Raw genomic sequence first — 18,726 nt, 5'->3', positions numbered from 1 at the left:
GGACTGATTATTCTATATTACAGAATCTTACTGTGGCTAATAATAAAAGTAATAGTTTATAATACACTTTTAATGACAGCCTTAATTTATAAGAAACAGGCCATATTCAAGAACTATAAAATTTGCAGAAATGCCTTATGTAAAAATTAACAATATTCTAACTACCAAAGTTGTCAATAGGCTCTATATAGTTGTTTCTAAAATACTGACGTTAGATAAGCAATAGTTTATTATCACATGTATAGCAGCAAACTTCCTCCTAGGAAAAGAGGCACTGGGAAAACCTGTTGCGTGAGTTAAGGCAGTATATATAATACACAAGAGTTTATTGTCAGAAGCTTTGAATGAGACTTGACTGAGATGGTGACTAGATGGAAGGTTTGTTATTAATATCTCATGTTCAAATAAAATTTAATATTCCATTGCCTAAAAACTGCATGTTAATAATAATAAAAAAAAACTGCAGGATATCCACCTGCAAACATGTATGAAAATAAATTCTTTATTATGCTTTTCCCCAGAGGTATTGCCCCACCGATTCCACATTAGCCTGTGCCTAACTATTATTAGATATGCACATGCAAATTTTTATTAGATAACTACATGTATCTTTCATCGATACAGCCACAAAGTTGGATTAGAAGGCAAAACTGCACCCACTGAATAAGACACAAACAATCTATGCCTCTTCCCAAATAATTTTTCCAAGTTCAGACTATAGGGTGAGTTACAATTAGTTTATGTAAGGAAACAGAAATGAACATCTGCCTGCAGATCAGATTAAATTAAAGCCATGTTTGTGAGTATATGCAGCATATGAGGCTATTCAGTCAATAAAGCTTCATTCCATCATCATCGTGTTGCCTATAGGCTGCAGCTGGAGGTCTTAACTGGAGTTTCATTTTGTTGGTTGCCATTATGTGTCTACTGAATTAACAATCCACTGAATTAAGCACAGAAAATAAATAAGTAAATAAAGCCCTATTGGAAAATCCTGCCTTTTTAAGGCAGCCATTCATTATGGACTTGACTTCACTTAGTTTGAGTTCAGGCTGAGGGTATTTCGTTTATAGCTTGCTGCAGGCTTAGTACTGCATATAGGACTGCTGCATTAGCAGAGTTCCGTCATTTGACACGTATCTGTGACTACGGGTATGTATCCGACCCTTAGCAGCACCATTGACTTGTGAGAGGACATATCAGTGAGGAAACTTATGGCTTCAGACTAGTATTCCAGAGGTTTGTCTATTCTCAGGAATACAACTATAGCATCAGTTAATCACCGATCTTTCCAAAATTGTGACTCCTAAAGTTGGGTATTATTATTTCATTATTTGCTAATTTAAGAACATATAGTCCCAAACAGGAAAGGGAATCCTAAGGTCATATTCATTCTGGAACTAAAGGTCACCTTCATAGTGCACACTAGAAAATACAACCTCAGTTAGATATGTGTTGATGAAGTCAGCAAGCAATTAAGGACATGACTCCTACACAACCTCTTCAGCTTACTAGTCACTTAATCATACAAGGTGCTGAGCCTTGTCACCCTGGCCCTAAAACAGATGCTTAATTTTAAACATGTGACTTGGTTACAGAATTCTGTGAGATTACTTGTGCATAAAATTAGACACCTGTTTAAATGCTTTGGTGGATCAAAGCAGGCATGGGCAGCATTTTGCTGGATTGCGCATTAACTGCATCTTATCTCTTACTAATTTCAGACTCTTTGGTGGATATGAGCTTATGCAGTGGGATGAGAGTGTCCTCTGAATATGCTGAGATTCAGCATTGCAAAACTTATTGTATTTGCTAATGTTTGATAGTGAAAGCAATCCCGATTTTTTTCGGTTCTAATTTATTTTCTGTTGCATATTTCCTGTTCTTGGCTATTCTGTTCCATACAAATGCGAGAGACAAGTAAGCAAAGCAAATCATCACAAATTCAGCTCTTCCTGAAATCATGTTGAAGCTATTCTCAAAAATAAACACCAGCTTCCTTAATGTGAATATATCCTGGGGAGAACAAAGTGTAAGTGTGACAATAAGCTGCAAATAAATGGAGTGGCTGCTTGTAAACATATGGCGTCTCCTTTATGGTTTTAGTATGCCTGATGTCTGATTTGTCAGAGTTAAGCAGATTCACACCTGGTGGACATTCAATTACCTAGCACTCAGAGGTGTTTTTCACAGTGGATATTTTCAGTACATATTCACTATTTTTTTTTTTTTTCAAAATTAGCTGACTTTTATGAAAAGAAACAAAATGTTTCTGGTGAACATTTCCACTGGCCTAATCAGAGTAGAGCAACAGCACAATGCTGCTGCTACCACTTTACTCCCCAAATAATTGTTTTAAATTGCACACCACAGACTTTCGAACCCTACAGTATGTGAAAGCTGGCAGCTGCTTTCAGGAATGATGGGCAGTGTTTCCATGGTAGGGGCTCTGATTCTGCCAGCAGCATCTCTCTGCAAGTGCCACGTGGCACAGTTGGCTTCTGGACATGACAGAGGGTTGCCCAGTACAAACAAATCATATGTTAAAATGAAATGTCTTTTTCCTTCCTTCCTTTTTAGAATTTCCTTCTTTTTTTTTTTTTCCTTAGAAAAGTTGAGAGTCCAAGTCAAATGGTTCCTAGGAGCAATTACATAAAGCTACCTGATCTACGCATGTTCAGTGTGCAAGATATCAAGTAAAATGAATGGAAAATATTAAAAGATGAGACAAGAACCCTTTATCCCTGCAAATTAATTATATTTGTAAAAAGAAGTATTGGTCTTTGTGATTGCTATGGCAATACTTTATTTGTAGCTGGCAGTAACAGCACAGTGGGAAGCTGCCCAAAGTTATGGGAGATGCACACACCCTACTTGGTGTTTTCATGATGGTAGCACATAGCAGACCTAGATATTTGCTGTATTACTGTAATCTCTGCTGTATTCCTCATGAGAATTTTTCTGGGCCTGGATGAAAGCACCAAAGAATGCAGATACTTGTACAAAGAACTGGAGAGCTGCACCCACAAAACAAACCTGCAAAGGAACACAGAATGAAGTCCTGGCATTGTGCTGATGCTGTTGCAGGGTGATGTTGCCATCCTGATGTGATACGGCATGCTAAAAGCAACCCAAGGCAAAGTTAGAGAATTTTTACCATGGTTATGTGGTGGTTCTTTGCACACTACTTCTTGTAACTCCTGTCTCTGTTGTTCTATCGTTACGTTCAGGGCAGGATGAAGGGTTGGCTTCTTCTCTCTTTCAATGATTTGGACAGACATCAGAGCCCACTCAGAAAAAGGGGAATCAGCGACGTAAGAGGGACATTTTAATCTTTTTCTACGTAGATACATTTTGATGCGTTATATTACTGCACTATTCCTGTATTTCCCTTGATAGTGATTTAGCCTACTTGGGTTTTAACAGTGCTTGCTCCACTTCTGTCTTCAGGGCGTCCCATGTTTGTTGTAACAGGTATTTCCACTGTACCTCTCCCTGCTCATATGGTATCTTAGCATATATGCAGCAATAGAGTTCTATTCCTCTGTATGCAATGCTTGCTCACCAAATTAGATTATTAATTTTCAAAAGGAAAGCTTTATAGGAACTTTTGAAGGAAAAAACAACAAAAAAAAAGCCTGTTCCCCCTATCTGTAGGAGTGAAAAAATGGTGAATTGCAGTCCTTCCTTTCTAGTTTCTGTTCACTTCACCTCTAATTATCGGTGGTGGTAGTGGTGGTTTTTATTTGAGGTGCAGAAGCTATGAAAAAATCAAAGCAGAGCTGTATAGTCAATGATCTTTCAAAAAGAATATTTCCTGATGTCTTTCCGCTTTCTCTTGCCCTGTGGTAAAATCCCTGGCTAGAAGGAAAAATCATAAGTACCAACAGTAATAAACAGGCTCTGATTCTGAGAAGTCAAGAGTCCTTTCACACAGGTGGATTGATATTTATTAAATGCACTTGCCAAGCCCAGAAGGTGTAATATAGCTGAAAACCGTTTCTGCTATCACCTTTTTTCAAATGCTAGCCGTGTCTTCTTAATGTTTAATTAATGCATAAAGAATACTTATTTTCCAGTAAGAAGGGGTCCTGTTGGCAACAAATATCACATCTACCAAATACTGCATGACCAAATACTTCATTTGGTGAGGGAAAATTGAGGACAAAGAATTATGCTTAGGTCTTGATGTGGGACCCAGCTAATGAACAAAATATATTCAAGAACCCCCTTATGAAAAAAAAAAAAAGAAAGCCAAGTGAAAATATGTTTGCAATACTAATCTGTATTAAAATTCTGTTCATACTGTGTGGATTAATATGAGTAGGGTACTTTCTTTAATATTTTATTTAGCTGGACTGAGTGCAAGGGTTCCAGTATTCTGGAAACGATCGCTCTGAATGATTGGGTGACCCATTAAAACATTCTGCTGAGGTATGTCTTTGTCCTGCCAGCTGGAGGATTTTGCCAGGGTTAAGTGCCAAAATAGATTTCAATACTGAAGTTTTAAGTAATTCAAGGAAATTGTTATGTAATCTCGCTGCCAAGAATAGTGTTCGTGTATACTGCTACAGAGAGATGTGATGAAGCTCAATGTATTCGTATTTGCAAAGTGCTTTGATAAGAAGGTGTTAGAGAGTGCAAATTATGATCATGCTAAATATGTACTTCAGTCTTTGGGCATTGGGTATATGCAGAATAAGCTAAGCAAGACTGTCAATTAGTACTCACTGAAATAGTTTGACTGAATTGTACTAAAAGAACAAATGGTAATCGTTTGTCATATACAAATATAGAGCTATATGCAGTCATGCTAGTTTTGTATGCACATTAGTATCACCTCCTGTAAATATTTCCACTTCAGAGTCTTTAAAACAAGGACAGCAGATCCATGCTTATGTGTGTTTTACATCAGCAGGAGATCCTCCTCAGCATTTCAGAGAGCAAACATTTTGCATTAAATCACAAATCCCTTAGAATTATCTCATGCTTTTTTTTTTTTTCCCTGTACCTGTCTAATCACTGGAAATCCCTTATTTTTCACCTGTCTCTCAGGACAAACTAGGAATATTATTAAAGCAATGCACAGAGTTAATTATGCAGGACATCTGTGGCTATATGTAAAGTCTGGTTGATAATGTGTCTGCAACATTGTGGTCAAGAACAAATGCCCCACTGAGCTCAATAATGCAGATCTAGCCCATTGAGAAGTAAAAAATTTTTATTATTATTTTATTGTACTTCCTTGTGTAAGTTATTCCTCTGCCACAACTTCTCAAGTTATATAAAAGCCAACAGTATGTTCTGTTGTGACAACAAAAACATAAAGAAGGAGGTCACAAATAGTAATTATTTAGGCTGGTTAAACTATCACGGAAGGTAACAACAGTGCATCTTATAAGGGATTGTTCAGATAGCAACCCAAAGCCTGGTGTTGCGGAGAATAAATAAATACCTCACTGTTGGAATTTGGAAATTTTTACCCTGGAAAAGTAAAAACCTTAAGCTGTTTTTTCAACATTTATGCTGTACCTTTAATCAAATAGGAACGTTTCAAATATTACCATTGAACAAATTGTGGCAAACAAGTTTATGGTATACTGGATTCTATCAGAGGCTTCTATCCTTTCTTTTTTTAATTATTATTATTTATTTATTTGTTTATTTTATTTCCCTCAAGACAATAACATGCTAATAACATGCAATTGCTTTCCATCATTTCCCCAGACTGAGCTAGACCAGACGCATATCGGTGAAACTGGGGAATGTGTTCAGTCTATGTGTTCAGTCTCTCACATCTCATTTCTTAACAACAACAACAAAAAAATATATATTCTTTGTGTAATGTAGTCATCGTTTAGGGAACCTGTATATCTCATATGGTTACTCCATCCACATGTTGTTTGAACCATCATGCCAAATTAAACCCTGGTGCAATATTGTATCACCAGTAAAGCTGTGCCACTTAATTGTGTGGACTCTTCAGTTTTAATGAAAATTTTGTCATTCTAAGGAATTTCTCTGTCTTCAGTATTTAGTTCAGGGACCCTTGGAAATCCTTACTGTTTTGGTGTTATTGTCTCCTTTCTTTACACAGTGTATGCTTTCCTTCTTCTTTAATCATTGTTTTCTTTATGTAAAGTGAAGGTTTTCTCATATAAATGCAACTAACAAACAAGCAAACAAAACTACTGTGATTTATACTAGACTCATGAAGGTACGGTTATGCAACTTTTCTTTAGCTTTGTTGTGGTTATTGCAATAAATTAAATTGTTATTGATAATGAGTGATTTTGCAGCTTAATTATATCTGAATAAAATGCAATAGTTTGTTCTTCCTTACCTGTCTGTGTAATTGCTAGCAAGAAGATTGTCCTGTATGTTGAGATCATCGCAGGGTGGAGGTCTTATTTTTTAATTGCAAAGATCCAGGTTGGATGCATATTTTAAATGCTTTCTGTGATATACTGTGCACAGAATATCCACAAGAGGGAACTGTTTTACATTAAGAGGAGCAATTTGCTTGCTGTTAAAATACTCCTTTCTGGAACCAAACCCTCTGGATTTATGTCAAGCTGTGTCCCAGACTATGGTGTATGGTAGCAACAGAAAAATCACAGCTAAACACAGTGCTCATTAAGTTCGGTACATATTATTCAGTCAAACAAATTTTGAGCTCTTGTGTTGAAATATTAAATAGAAAACTAATTTGTTTAAATTTTGTGTTTACCGAGGATAGGTTGTACCAGGAAACATAGTTGGCAAACCTTGTTTGTTCTGAAGGCAATGTAAAAGGCAGGCATTACCACCATAAATGAAGCAGGCAGCTTCAGTGTGCTTTCTCAAACTGCACTTTATAAAAACTCCAATAGAAAGTGGGGCTTTCCTTATTCATGACACAGCAAACTCAAATGGCACCTGGCTGATACTCATTCAAGTGTCATTTCTGTCTCTACCTATGAATCAGTGAACAAAATACAAAGTTGCTTACTTTATATATGCTTTGTCTTTAGCAGACAACTCATATTAGGCAAGCTCTTCAGAGACAGTGCGAGTCTCACCAGCTGACATCAATGAGTTTAACTTTGTGTGTGAGTTTCATCATAAATATTTGTAGGATTGAGACCTGTTTATGTAAATAACAGGAGTTCGTTTATACAGGTAACAGGAAAGATTACTCCCTGGGTATATAGTGTGACATTCATAAACTAGTAACCCAAACCACTGTTTGGTTATTTTACGAAGGTATAAGTACCAGAACTTAAGTCAGCTTTTTATAAGTGTTCACAATACATCTCCAATGTTTACATGTTGTGTAAACATATTCAAAGCCAATTATTTTAGAGTACAGTCTATATAGTTCAGTGTACTTGGTTTGCTTTAGTTTGAACTTTCATGTAGGACCATTCTTTGCATTCCTAAATAGTGTCCTATGGGGATGCAATTTTAGAAGTGCCTCGTGCTCTCATTTGTATCTGGAGTGCTCAGGAACCCAATGCGTGAAGCGCTCAGCTGCAATGGTACCCAGGGTCAAATAGTTTTTTAACACATATCTTCTGACTGTATAAAGTGTGCTTCTTGGGAAAAGTAAGACTTTCAGGCTGCAGTCTTCTCTGTCATACCTGCTGGACCCTCTCAACTAGCAGCAAGAGAAGACATATGCATATCCTCTGCTTCAGAGGTCCAGCCCTTGCCCACCACCAATTGATGACACAGAAGGAACTCCTACGTGCAAAAACCTTCCCGAGGATATGCTGTGCTTCTGTTGTTCACTGCACAGGTCTTCCCGAGTGCAAAGGGCCTGGGGTTTCCACCAGCTGTGAGCACCTGGCACTTCTGAAGACCAGGCATCGAGTGGTTGTGTCCTAATGCCCCTGCCCTCATTCCATGCCTGTTAGATGATGAACAAATGTACCTGCAGGTATGTGTAACAGTTGGGGAAGGGACACTCCTTCAACTCCAGCCCAGAAACCCAGGGCCAATGTCTGTCAGGACCAGGTTCCGGGCCCAGCCCTCAAGGTGTGTACCCTGCCACCACGACACTTGGTCACCTTGGTGGCTTTCCAGCTGTGGGGAGGGCTGGTAAGGACAGGCAGTGGAGGTGGCAGCTCCGTCAGGGGCTGCATGAGACAGCTACAACATGCCACTTCTTTCTAGCCCCACTTGTTTTCTGCATTTAGAAATCCTCTACTTAACTCCTTCTTACAACAGTCTCCTGGGAGCATGCTGCTTCAGGTGCACCATGTAACTGAGCATCCGTCTTCCCCTGGGATACAGTAATGTAGTGTTTTCTCACTTGTATATACCTCCATATTACTGCCTAATGCTTTCTCTATTCGGAGGCCTCTATGAATCCATGCTTGAAGAAGGAAGCCCCCTCTTGAAGGAGCACACTGAAGCAATATACTATGCTAAACCCACAAAGTTAGTCAAATGGTGTTGCAATTACATCAAAAAGTGGAGGTGAGAGGTTTAGATAGACCCATAAAAAGCTCTGAGAACTCATAAAATCTCATTACCGTCACTTAACTAAAAAACAAAAATAAACAGACCCATGGCAGATGCCAAAACAGGGACTACTGCTGGCAAAGGTTAAGAGATGACTGCTTCATCGTGGTGGCCCTGTGCATGAGCAGTGAGTGGATCAGGTGGGGAAATGCCACACACACACACTGGCTTTTGTATTTCACCAGGGAAAGGTGACAAGAGGATCGCACCAGACTGGGTGCAGGCAACCGGTGATCAGACCATGTGCCAAAGGGAGATTTTTTATAAATAAATAAATGATTAATCTCACATTTTACAGTAGATACATGAACAGAAATGCAGGAGATAACTACCCAGATTTTCTTGCTGGATTCTTCCCCCTCTTAGATTTTCTCCCTGCATTCCCCCCCCCAAGCGTGTCCCTGCAAATCGCTGCTTTAATCCCTAAGGGTTAATTTCAGGAACGTTCTGGCGATGTGCAGCAACTCGCTGCGCGTTCGCCACGTTTCCCCGTGTCAATTCCAGAAATAAATAATAACATTAAAAAGCCCCGATATGCGTGTATTCATTCCCCGCTTCCTCCAACGCCTGCCCGCAGCAGCATCCCCCCCCCGTTCCCGCACCCCCGGGCACCTGCTGCTGCAACTCACCCGCCTCCCGCGCCCTCCCCCCCCCCCCCCCCCACCCCCCCCCCCCGGTGTCGCCCGCAGCCCCCGACCCGGCCATGTCGCGGCGGGGGAGCTCCAGGAGAAGCAGCTCGGGGGGGAGCCGGGCTCCAGGGCTATGGGGGGGGGGGGGAGCAGCGCCGGAGGGGGCAGCGCCGGGCGTTCCCCGCGTCACGGCCCCCGCCCCTCCGCGGCTGCGGAGCCCGCCCGGGCCGGGGGGACGCTTCGGAGCGGCAGCATCCCGGGCACCGCCTCGCCCCCCCCGCGAGCGGCCCCGCGAGCCGCCAGCTGCCTCGGCGGCCCCGCGGGGGGCCGGGAGCCCCCCGAAGCCGGAGCCCCCCGGCCTCCATCGCCGCCTCCCCCCGGGAGGGAGGGGCGGGAGGCGGCGGCGCCTCTCTCCGCCCGTGGGGGGGCACCGGGGGGAGAGGCAGCCTGCGGCCCGGAGGAAGCTCCCGGAGGATGGGCGAGGAGGAGGAGGCGGCACACGCACGGCTGGGCCAGCGGAGGATGAATTAGGAGCCACAGGAGGCTGCCGCCGGCACCGAGGGGGGAAGACGAGAGGAAGGGGCTGGACTTGGAAGAGGAGGAGGAGGAGGAGGAGGGTGCGCGGGGGGGGGGACTGAGTATCGCTAATAACAAGTTAAAGACTAATAACAATAATAACAGACCACCTCCAGGAAGATCCGCGGCGGAGGCTGAGCGGTCCCCGCGGAGGCCAGTGGGGTTGCAGCGCTGGGTAGCTTGGAGAGACGCTCCGAGGCATCAGTCTGTGGTGGTGGCTGATTTTTTTTTTTGGGGGGGTGGGCGGGGTGGGGGCCGTGTTTGCGGGAGAAGGAAGGGGTGGGAGTCGGAGGAGCGGACTACCTTTCCATTATTATTTTTATTTTTTTGTTGATATTATTTTCGCCGTGCAAGGAGGACGCTCGGAATTCACCGGCCTGTCGGCTCCCGAGAGGGACCCGGGGATTGTTGCGGTCGCTTTTCTTTATTATTTTTTTTAATTTTATTTTATTTATTTTTTTTTTGTCGGTCGGTTCGTTTGTTTTGATTTGGCTTTTTGTTGCCGTTATTCTCATTTTCCTTTTCCCGCTGAGCAGCGGCGGCGGCAGCAATATGGCTGGTGATGGGTTTTTTGGGGGGCGCTGGCGGCGGGAGGAGCTCTCGGAAGCCCCTGCGCGCCGGGCCCGCTGTTAGCTATGGCAAATGGCAGCGGCGGCGGCTCCTACCCGGGCGGCAGCGGCGGCGGCGGCGGCCTTAGAATGAGTAACAATATCAACGCCAACAATCTCAACACAGACTCGTCCTCCTCCCCCGTCAATGTGCCCAAGATGGATGCGCTCATCATCCCGGTGACCATGGAGGTGCCCTGCGATAGCCGCGGACAGCGCATGTGGTGGGCTTTCCTCGCCTCATCCATGGTCACTTTCTTTGGGGGACTGTTTATCATCCTGCTGTGGAGGACCCTCAAGTACCTGTGGACTGTCTGCTGCCACTGCGGGGTCAAAAGCAAGGTAACTCCCCACCCCTTCCCTCTCCTTCCCTTTCTGCTGCTGATGCTGGTCTGGTGCGGCCGTGGTGGTGAGGAGGAGGAGGAGGAGTCCAGCCTTGTATCCCGGGACACCTCGGCAAGGTTGCAGCGCAGGAGGTGCCACAGGGCTGGCGTAGGCTGGCAGCGTGCTGCTCCAGTGGGGTTGCCTAGGGCAATGTGGGGAGCGTGGCTGGGGGGCAAGGCACTGGGTGCAGCCCAGACAGGTGCCCCTCAGCCTCTTCTGCTCCTCACAGCCCTCACAGGGATGCACACAGGTCTTGGTCCAGTGGCACTGAGGGTGTGCCTGGGGCCAGCTAGCCCATTTGGCGAGGTGAGCACTGGCACGTCGGGACAGGGTGGTTCAGAAGTTGGTGTGCACCCCCTGGGGCCGCGTAGGGTGGGAGCGCATTCGTGCCAAGCTAAACTCTTGATTCTCCTACAGTGTGAGAAACTTGGGGAAAATTAAGAAGGTAAACTTGTCACTCAAGTAAATCTTGTCAAAGCTAGTTCCATTCCCTGAGAATCTCTTACATGTCTGTCTCATAAATTAAGTGTAGATATCCAGAGGTGTTCCGTGAATTCCAATGAAAGACGTCAGGTCAGTATTCCTCTAATCCAATTGCAAAATTTTTGAGGCAACCTCTCAATTCTTTCAATTTTTGCACATTACCAGCTGGAAGAAAGTGTGGTACGTGAAGTAAGGTCACCTTCTGGTTTGAAGGAGACCCTTCAAGCCAAGGCTAAGAATCCGCTCAGGTCCAGACTTTCATTTTTGTTTAAGACAAATGGGATAGAAAGCGTTAAGACTCTGTATTTGTGAAAGTAGATTTTGACAGACCCCAAAATAGACCAGCAGCTGGAGTTTCTCCCCTTCCCTTTTCACATTTTTTGGATTACAAATGGAATAATATCTGCTTCAGTTATTCCTGGCACACAGACACCCACAAAAACACACACACCTTTTAATATATGGTTGCTAGGTTGCTGGCTTGCTTTGACGTACAGTGAGCTGTCTTCCCCTTTCTCCTGTCCCCTCCCCCTAAACAGGCTTGATACGGCGCATAACCCAGCTCCGCAAGGATCTGATACTTAGGGAAACCAGAAACAGAGTTAGAGTGTGAGAAGTTATGGTACTTTGTTGGTGCGTTTGTGTTGAGCTGGGTGAGTGTCCAGCTAGGATTGCCTGAAAGAACCCCTCCATTGCGGCTGGAAGTAGGGCACTGGCAAGGAACTTGGCCTATCTATGGAAGAAGAGATTGCTAGAGATACGGTATAAATAAAAGCTTTTAACTCAACTTTAAGCTGCAGGAAACCTTCCAGGCAGTATCACTTCTCTATAGACATTTTTAATTTTATTCAAAACCAAGCCTGAACTTTTTCAGATATATTAGCCAGGTATGATGACAAAGCTCAAATGAATTTGTGATAATAAATGTGTCTTGTAAAAATATCAATTCCTACAACTGTGAAAGACAGTTTTTTGAGAATGGAGGAGTAGTTAAGACTTATCCTCTGTATATTACTATTCTTCTAGGTATATTTAGCATTTTCCTCTCTGCATGATGGGACAAATCTGCAAGGGCTATAAGAGATCCTGAAGAAAACGAAAATCCTACAGGTTATCACCTACTGCTTCTTTCATTGAGTTAACTAAAAGTTAGGGCTGAGAGGCTTCTGTGCAGACTTCCTCTGCATAGTGTCTTGGTGGGTCTCAGTGGTGTGATAGCTGTTGTTGGGACATGGTTAAAGAAGATCATTTATCTCTTAACCAATACAGAAAAGCATATCTAAATTATCCTTAAAGTTTCTTAGGCGAAATGTATCCGTTAGCTAAATAACAGATACCGCCAGCGGGTTCCAGCTCTCCCAGTCTGAATGATTTGACAGACGGCAGCTACCTGGGGTAGCAAGATCGGAGCTGATTCCATGCTCGAGACTTGAAGTAGCTAAGTTCATGAGTATCTCTCCCTGGGGCAGCAGGATAGACGGCTCTGCAGGTAGGAGGAGATAGACGTCTCTTTTTAGAGCGTGTCTGTTACACTTCCAAGGGTTTTCAAGCCTCCGTTGAATAAGAACTTTCAAGGGCTGATCTTACATTCCTTCCATGCTAAAATGGGGAATTGGAGGGAATTCTGTGTGTAAGGAGCCATGAGGTACTGCAGAACACTTTTAAAATTATTTAGGGTATGAAGGCTAACTGAAAGAAAAACTGGAAATGCCTTAAACTTGGCTGTTACCAAACACTCACTTTGTGCTGCATGGTAACTTGGGCAAGGGTGCCCAGGTGAGAAATGCAAATGCACACTCATACTCTGTCGACTATATTGGACCTGCTAGCAAAAGCAGTTTTACGAGAAGTAGCTCCTCCTGCTGTGGAACTGAAGAATTTTTCTTCATGTTAGGACCTTTCCTTCCCTGTGCTGCCTCTTCTGCTACTCTGCGGGTTGTAGCAAAGCTGGATGTCCAACATCCTCTCATCATCTACATAAAGAGTGGTCCCAGAGAGTGAGCTAAGAGAAGTCTTTTTCATATCTCTTTTCTTTGGCTTCTTGCTGGATAACTCGTATATTAAAAGGCAGAGGGCACAGAGTTTCTATCCTAACACCTATATCCATGTATGTTATTGCAAGGAACTGCAAAAATCTCATTTTCTTCTTGCTATACTCTAATCTCCACATTGCACTTCTCAGTTTTATCAGTGATGGTCAACTCTATTTAGTGGATGTAGGCCTTTTTAATGGCTGCATAGAAGAATTTAGAACATTTTTTCCTCCTTAACGCACTGAATTTCAAGTTGGAATTCAAAAATGTGGCATAAATAGTTTAACACTTCGTGGTATGAAATTTCAGTACAGCGTTGTGTTTTTTTTTATTTTCAAGATAAAGTCAAGATACAGTAAGTTGAGAATACTAAAACTTCTGGTAATAGAATGATAAGCATTGGCCCTTGAAATTCCATTCCAATTTATATCGCTATATACTAATAGAACATTAATATTAATCATATAGTACCAATAATGGCTGAAGTTACAGAATTTTTATGCTCCATGCTTCCTTTGTGAGATGACATTTGTTAAAATATGCTGAAAAGAAAAACATAAATCTTGACCTCTGTTGTCAGTATTTCATGTAATGTGAGTCATTACAGTTGAAGCCCTTCTTTTAGTTTACTTAATGTGGTTTATAATTTTAAATGTAATTCTTGCAAAATTAGCTATAGTGATTTTGTGGAGATATAACAAATGATGGTTTTTTTTCCTCAGTGTTTACGTCTGCATTTTAAGAAACAGATTTTGTTAAAGAACTTGTCTTCTGTTTGCTTGGTCCTTGTCCCTTGACCAACTCATTCCTGTTTGTATATTAAAAGTAGAACACGAGATTCAAATTCATTGGCTTCATTCTGAGCAACTCCATTAGTTGTTCTTGTTTCTGGAAATAAAGTAATAATAAAAAAGCACAATGAAGTCTGCAGTGACACACAGTAGCTAAATAGTTACTGTACAATCTGTATTTCTTCTGATGTTATAGATCTGCTTCTGCATTTTCTGTGCTCCTGAAGGGCATTTTCTTTTTCATAAACATTAAAGATGCTGTATATTGGCTTTGAACAATCTCTTAAACAAGAAGGTGCAGTGAAATGAGAAACAAGTTTGGGGCAGGACAGCTCCTGAAGCTGAGGAGCTGAAGTCCAGCATGAAGTGCACACTGTACCCGTCTGAAGAATGCCACACTGGACCCTGTACCACTGCTCCTGGGCTCCCCAGGGTGGTACCTGTGTACCCCTTATGTCTTCAAGGCAGGTGCTAGTCTAGGTGCTGTCTACATCACTATGCCTGCGTTGGCATGATTTTAGAGCTTTTTCTCCCCACAATCCAGGACTCACATGTATATCAAATGAAGTCCTTGGTTATAGATGCCAGTTACTGGCCTGAAATGACAAGCCACAATAGTATTCTTTGATATTAGTCTATGTATTTGGTAAGTTTAATAAACTACACAGTGCTAGATTGGGTCAGTAGAAACTGACCAACATTGCTGTTTGTTGTCAGTAGAAAAATGGAAGTTTTACTGGAAGTGCAATGTTTGCAGAAGGCCTCTTTGAGAAGCTGAGAGTTTTCACCCAGGCCTATAAGGCCTGGGGAAGTTTGTAAATGGAAAAATTTCTGATTTCCCTAAAAGAAGAAGTGTTTCGGCCACACTGTCTCTTCGATAGCTAGGTTTGTTGATTCCCTAACAGTACTGAAGTAAATCGCCTCTCCAAATAAAAGTAAAGAAACAAACTAAAAACAAGGCAGGCACCGTATACTCAGAAGAGTAGGAGAATACATTAGAAGGTGCTTGTATGGGTACAATGCTGGAAATATCTTCACCTAAATCTGTGTGTGGAAGCCTCACCTCGACTCTCTCGAAGATGGACTGAACAGAAGCGTATGAACAACTGGGAGGCTCAAGAGATTATCAGTGGGCTGCAAAGCATTTCACTCTTCAGTCACATGCTCAATCTGGCTCGAGAAACAGGAGCGTTACCGTCTCATGGCTATCAGGTGGTCTGCGTGTAAGTGCCCTGCGAGCGTCCCACCGGACAGGTTGCCAGTTGAGACAGAAGCACATTCAAGGGGTCAAGGACTGGGAGGAGAGGTGCTTGCGGCTCTTTGCAGATGGTGTTCCTACAAGTGAACGAGACAGGGATATGAAGAGGGGTGTGTGGCTGTTTGCCACGCTGCTGGTCTCCTGTGAAATAGAAGGCACTTTCAGCTCTCTGAAGCTCGTAATGGATTTCACATTTTATAAAGACATGATAAAATTGCTTATGTATGCAGGAAAGAAAATGTATGGACAAGGATTTAAGCTGTAAACCTAATAATCTCGACAGAAATGTTATTTTGGTGCAGTGTAATACTTATTCTCAAGGCTTTGCAACGCATATATTTGAGGAGAAAATCTGTGCTCAGATAGAATTTGCAACTCTCACACATTTGCGAGTCTGTAGATGTTGGTTGGAAACCATTAGATTTCACAATTTTTTCCAGTTTAGCACAACAGAAGAAATGCCTGTAATAGGGAACAAAAAGCTTTTTAGTAACAATGATCTATGTACACAGTTTTGATGCTGTGGGATTTCTGGTACAGAGTGAGGGCAGTTTACAGCCCCAGTTACAGAAACACCGAAAATTTAGAGAGCACTGGTCATAAGTATAATCTCTGTAGGGACAGGATCTAATGATTATAATTACAAAAGCAATGATGTTCCATGTCTGTCCTGTACTGTTGCAAGAAGGTGGATTGCGAATCTTAGTCATTGAGTGTCCTTCCTGAGACAGATCTTAAGCAGCAGCAGTAATCTCTAGTCAGCAGGCAAAATGCAGAACAATGGTCACTGTTCCCCCCAGAGGGATTTGCAGAGATTGGCTCTGCTATTCTGTGGAATCTAGCTCACATTGATGAAAGTTTATGCGAATTTCAGGGTTGGCTGGTAATAATTCCTCTGCAAGATCAGGCTCTCATTCAGAAGCAGTGATGCATTCTAGTGTTAAAGGTAGGACAGCAGTTCCAGAGAAGTTAGTCAGATGGAAGAATAAAATAATTTTGGAAGAAATTAGGGGATGGGGTATTCTCTGGGTTCTATTAAGTACTTATAGTAACCCTGCATATAATTATGTATTTCACATATATGAAGATCATCAAATTGTCAGTGGGAAGTCTAAGAAGGACTGTGAATACAACTCAGGTGGAATTTTTCTAAGGGAAAGATTGCTGGAAAATTGCATGTGTGGATGATAATAGTCAAAAAATATTTTTCTCTCCCACATGTAATTTCAGAGGTAAAAAGAAAGGGACTACAACTGAAAAAGCTATCTCAATATGCTTTGTTTCTGTCCTGGATTCAGATGCTGCTACATGGTTGAGTGCTTAAGGCCTAACTCTTGGTCCTGTCCTGTGACAGGACAGTGCCAAACCCTATGAGAGTATAAGGCTTGAGCAGAGTTTATACCAACTTTACACAGGGCTAATTACACCTTCCAGATTCAACCTCATGGTCTGTAAGTGCAAGTACTCTTTGTGGCACATAGGTCTTCTTGGGTGACAAAAGAAGGTGGCAATGCAGTAGAAGTTGCTGTTAGCACTTTTGCCAATAATATAGCTACATGAATAAACGGAAAAGAAGGATACCTGTCTGCCGTGCCTGTCAGAGATGCATTGGTCAGGAAAGGCCCATTTTGAATCCTGATGGTATTAATAGCCTGAGAATACATCAGGCTTGCATCTGTGAAAGGAACACTTTATTGCCATATATAGTATGCGTGGTTCTGTTTAAATGAATGTGCTGTCACTGACATGTGTTGAGTTCAGTTTGCTTTGAGATGATATATTGCATATATTTGTCAGCTTCAGAGCTACAGAAACTGAGAGCATTATCCAAAGCCTCTTGAAATAGAGGGAGACAATCCTAATAACTTCAATGGTTTTGGACTCGGGCCTAGATGTTCACAGTGTTCTAGATGAATCCGATATATATATATTTTTTTTTTCCCAAATGATTCTTATGTTAACATTTTAAGCTTTTAAAAGCTTTATTCTTTTATTGTAGAGACATATATTTACTTGGCTTGTGGCCATTATGTCTGGGATTTCCACATTAGAAACAATACTTAAAAATCACACAAGGTATGTTTCCATTCCAGTTAAGACTTGCACCTCCTTCCAGCCCCCCTGCTCTTGGAAATCAGGATTTGCGTGCTTGAGCTGTTGGCAATATCTCATCATGACATCTCTCCTGCAAGCTGATGTGCAAGGACAAGCACTGGGTATTTTTTAGGGACGCAGTAAGTGCCCACGTGATGGAACTGGCAAAGGTCCCTTGCCCTGTGGCTCACCTGCAGGACAGAGATGCGTTTGCAGTCCTGGAAATCCCTTTGAATGCCCTTTTCATCACCTAATTTACATAGATGCATAGATATCAGAACTGCTAACATAAAGTGGATAAAAAAAGACGAGTCTCATTACCGAGCCGAAAGGCTGTTGAGAAATGCTGTACCATAATAAACAATTGTAACATAACAAAACAACTGGGCTAGAATTTGAGAGGCTTGTCACAATAACTATTAGATGCAGCTTTACTGTGCTGCACTTTTAATTACTTTTTATATACCGAAGAATACAGTTATAATACAGATTTGTTCCCCTTTGTCCAAGCAAATGCTAACTAAATATTTGTCATTTTCTTTTTGATATATTTCATCAATTTCACGGTATCTTTTAGATTCTTATGTAATGTGTTATCTCTTACTTGTTAAACTAAAAAGGTGACTCACTCTAAATGTGCTATTAATAATGAGAGCAACTGTAGCAGTATTGATGCTGGATTTATTTTCTACTTTAAGATTGAGGGAAACATAATAGATATGTCTTAAAAAAAAAAAAAAAACAATTTGCAAATGAAGGCCTTTATATTACAAAAATAAAGTGAATAATAGTGTTGTATTTGATTATTTGTTTTAGCATCTTTTTTTTCTTCTTTTCTCCATATTATGAACTCTATTAAACTCATCTTAGTTGTGATTATGCACTGGTATTCTGCTGGACAGATTATTTGAAACAGGTTCCTAGCTTCTTTGACCTGTAACAACAGTCATAGTTGGTGTAGAGCACTTCAGAAGCTTTCAAATATCCTGGCAAATCCTTTGACTACCAGTGACTGGCCGTCACTCTTTTGACGGTGAGTTTGCCAGTCAACAGGTCAATGTTGTGTCATGTTTTTACATTTTCTAGGTTACCCTACTATAAGTAGGGTTTCATGAGGAAGCTGATACGCTTTACGTGGGTTTTAAGGACTGAAGGAAAAAAAAACCAACAACAGCAGCAACAACAACAACAAAAACAACACAAAAAAACCTTCCTTTTGCCTTTTTTTTTTTATCACTTGGAATGAAAGCACAGTCTAGTTAGAAGAAAACTGCATGGTCTGTCTATATGTGGTGCTAATGTTTCTCTGCATAAAGCAATTGTTTAATGCTTTAGTTATACACATCAGATAAATTGGTTGTG

At 41.8% G+C, this 18,726-nt stretch overlaps 1 protein-coding gene across 50 annotated transcripts in view; it reads left to right on the top strand.

The window, feature by feature from the left end:
- Positions 1–9,360: 9,360 nt before the first annotated feature.
- The window catches only part of KCNMA1 (potassium calcium-activated channel subfamily M alpha 1), a 481,181-nt gene continuing 471,815 nt past the window's right edge, over positions 9,361–18,726 (top strand). For 23 of the 50 annotated variants that reach the window (XM_040562781.1, XM_040562780.1, XM_040562766.1 and 20 more), the window contains exon 1: positions 9,363–10,663. In XM_040562781.1, coding sequence (XP_040418715.1) covers positions 10,349–10,663 — 315 coding nt within the window. In that variant the 5' untranslated portion in view covers positions 9,363–10,348. Of the gene's footprint in view, positions 10,664–18,726 lie in introns of all 50 variants that reach the window. The other 27 variants (XM_040562755.1, XM_040562764.1, XM_040562763.1 and 24 more) reach the window with 11 other exon arrangements.

The sequence above is a fragment of the Cygnus olor genome, chromosome 7, assembly GCF_009769625.2.
Source record: "Cygnus olor isolate bCygOlo1 chromosome 7, bCygOlo1.pri.v2, whole genome shotgun sequence".
Taxonomy (NCBI): Eukaryota; Metazoa; Chordata; class Aves; order Anseriformes; family Anatidae; genus Cygnus; species Cygnus olor.
This window is presented reverse-complemented; position numbering and strand designations above follow the sequence as displayed.